Source organism: Mizuhopecten yessoensis, unplaced genomic scaffold, assembly GCF_002113885.1.
Source record: "Mizuhopecten yessoensis strain PY_sf001 unplaced genomic scaffold, ASM211388v2 scaffold9109, whole genome shotgun sequence".
NCBI lineage: Eukaryota > Metazoa > Mollusca > Bivalvia > Pectinida > Pectinidae > Mizuhopecten > Mizuhopecten yessoensis.
Genome location: NW_018407883.1, coordinates 643705 through 647021, shown reverse-complemented (window position 1 = coordinate 647021; position 3317 = coordinate 643705). Strand labels below are relative to the sequence as shown.

The 3317-nt window shown below is 35.8% G+C and overlaps 1 protein-coding gene across 5 annotated transcripts in view; it reads left to right on the top strand.

The window, feature by feature from the left end:
- Window positions 1–3317, top strand: part of LOC110457364 (oxidation resistance protein 1-like) — an 82753-nt gene that overhangs the window by 64569 nt on the left and 14867 nt on the right. For all 5 annotated transcript variants that reach the window (XM_021508596.1, XM_021508593.1, XM_021508594.1 and 2 more), the window contains 3 exons: window positions 1748–1858; window positions 2097–2249; window positions 2792–2887. In XM_021508596.1, coding sequence (XP_021364271.1) covers window positions 1748–1858; window positions 2097–2249; window positions 2792–2887 — 360 coding nt within the window. The remainder of the gene's footprint in view (window positions 1–1747; window positions 1859–2096; window positions 2250–2791; window positions 2888–3317) is intronic.

Here is a 3317-nt window from a genome sequence, read left to right as displayed (position 1 = left end):
GGGGTCTGGCCACAACTCTAGGGACCTAGTTTCTGAGTCAAAGCTTGGAAACAGTTGAGATCCCCACCTCATAACCATACATAAAATTGCTGGGCATGAAAAATCTAATATAGCTATGCTACAAGGATTGGCCTTGGGGTCTGGCATATTCCCTTGATCTCATTTGGAGAATAGTTTGCCATGATTGCTTACGTATCCAGGTGAGCGCTACAGGCCCTCTGGGCCTCTTGTTAATACAACACAACACATATTACACAAGCTTTTAATATTTTCATCATGATTGTATTACTAAGTAATCAAACTCCTTCAATATTTCATATGATATGGGATTCAAAATATACTTTGTAGTTCAATTTCATTTTAATTGGATGTAATGAAAATCATACCCAATTTTGATTGGTTCTGATATAAAACAAAACACACATTTGATTGGTTCTAGTATAAATCATACTCAGTTTTGATTGGCTCTGATATTACCCGTTATCACATTCACATTTGATTGGCTCTTATATAAATAGTAGTCAGTTCTGATTGGCTCTGATATGAATTGTACTGACATTTGATTGGCTGATTAATAATGTGTATGATGTTGGCCCCCTAGAGAATCAGGAGAGCAGTAAGCCAGGCAAGCACAGATCATTTACGTCACTACTCTTTGCTGCTTAAGTTACAACTTCGCTTTTCAAAATTTATATGTAGCAATTCAAAAACCATTTCAGTTTACCAAATATACTGCCAGGCTATTTCAATATTTTATTTCATTTGAAAATGTATGGTGTTTAAGTTGAATTTTTCTTTTGTATGGCATATTAAATTGTCTATATTGAAAAAAAACTTTTTCAGATTATTACAATGTAAATTATATTTTCTTTCAATTTCTATATTTTCTTTCAATTTCTTCTGTTTTCTGGGTAGAAAATATTTTGCATGTCTCGCTATTTCACTGTCATTCTTAACTATGTAGACACTAAAGGCAGATATTTGTATTGCTCTATTGTACCTCCAATGAAGAAAAGATTCAGTTTTTTCTATTCTTTTTGGAGTTGCTTATTGACATTTACATAGAGCAAAGAGTTATATTCCGTCTTTTCATATTACAGAGTTATCTGCTCTTGTGAGCAGGTATTGATTGGTATGTCATTTATTTGTGAGAGGAACGTCGTAAATTTTTGAGAAAACGACGTAATTTACCCACACAAACTAATGACATAACAATCAATACCTGCTCACAAGAGCAGATAACTCTGCAATACGAAAAGACGGAGTACAGTATGGGAGTGTCTACATATTAATTAATGACATTGTATACTGTTTTGGGGTGTTACAGGGGAGACAACTCTCTATATACTCACTGATTCATCAACACCACATGTATGTCAACAACAATATGTAATTAATTAACAGAGCCGCTCATGTATGGCTCATAATGGGATTTTAGAAGTGTGAAAGAATTTAAAAATTTACTTGAATTGTAGGTACCATTATTTGCTATCATGAAACACCAATTTGTCGAAAAACTAAATTAAATTCAATCTTTCAACTCTACTTGTGTGGTTCCATTTCATTAAAACTAATTTTAAAGTTGTTTTGTTAATGAGTCACGTTCTGTTCTCACTTACAGATTTAATTTGACTACCAACAATATAAGTAGCAGTTGGCTGTTGTTTATAATATTTCCTACAATATTGGTAAAGTAACAATAATTACATGATAGGACAGTTGTTATTATTTTGTGATTTGTTGACAGATTATCAGTGCTGATGAGATGGTAAATAGGAAAAAGTTGACATGTGAACCAGAAGTTTTGCCCGAACTTATAGGCCAGTCCAAGATTATGGAGGAAAAACACATCTATATGGTATGAACTATATTATGGTACTTGATTAATTGCGACCTTGAAAATTGCTCGCAAAGAGCTACACACATAACCTATGCAGACTGGCAGTGTTTCATTAAAATATCTACATGGGTCATTGCAACCATGGTACTACATGTACAGTGGTTACTGTTATATAAATACATATCTATACAATCATTTTAGTTGAGTCGTTGTATTACCCTTGTTATAAAATTCCATGTCTATACGATTGTTTCAGTTGAATCGTGTGTTACCCCCGCGGACGATTGGTTACCCATGGATGATGGTTTACAGTACAGAGCAACATGGCTTCAGTCTGCGTACGCTATACAGAGGCATGCAGGGGATCGACAGTCCCATCTTACTGGTGGTACACGACACCTCAGATAATGTAAGTCAGCCGCTGTCACTGAGGTACAAGTCAATAAAGGAGTTTTAGATCGTCTGTACATTGTTGTTTCTTTAGGTTTTTTTATACCCAACCAATAGGAATTATATGCACATAAATGACAGAAAGAAAAATCAGTCCAACAGTCTGGTCCAGACAGCAGATGTGTGCTTTACAGTTCAATGGCAAGGGTGTCATAATGCTGTATTTCAGAGTGAAAGAAATAGAATGAGTTCCCCTTGATATACAATATTGACAGAAAAATATCAACTCTATGGATAAAATGTTTGAGTATCCAGAACTCGGCATAGCCTCATCACGATTATGAAAATCTCATCCTCGGGGTGAACATTCACTGTCTGTAACACACATGGTACAGACAATACAATTATTCTGTTAGTCGATACTGTGTGTTTCTATGCAGTGTTGTAGGTGTTTGATATTTCTGTGTCTATTGTAGATATTCGGAGCGGTGACGTCTTTAGTAGATACTGTGTGTTTCTATGCAGTGTTGTCGGTGTTTGATATTTCTGTGTTTATTGTAGATATTCGGAGCGGTGACATCACAGGCCCTGAAGATGAGCGACCACTTCTACGGAACTGGTGAATCCTTCATGTACACCTTCTATCCTGAATTCAAGGTGAATAATTACCACCCTGTACAAAAGATCAGGGGGGACAACTTAAAGATCCTTTTCAGACGGATCCATTGCAAACTGTATATGCAGTCCAAATCAATAATTTACACAGGGGTTCCTGCCCAACACATTTGAAAAATGACGGAAAATACGGCTCTGGATAAAATAATGGCTTATTGTTACAGCATCAATTGACACACAAATGTTTCTAATATTTCTCGCATACAAAGGTAGCAGTATACATTGTACAATACAACTAGACACCTGGTACTGTCCCACCTCTACAAAGGTAGCAATATACATTGTACAATACAACTAGACACCTGGTACTGTCCCACCTCTACAAAGGTAGCAGTATACATTGTACAATACAACTAGACACCTGGTACTGTCCCACCTCTACAAAGGTAGCAGTATACATTGTACAATACAA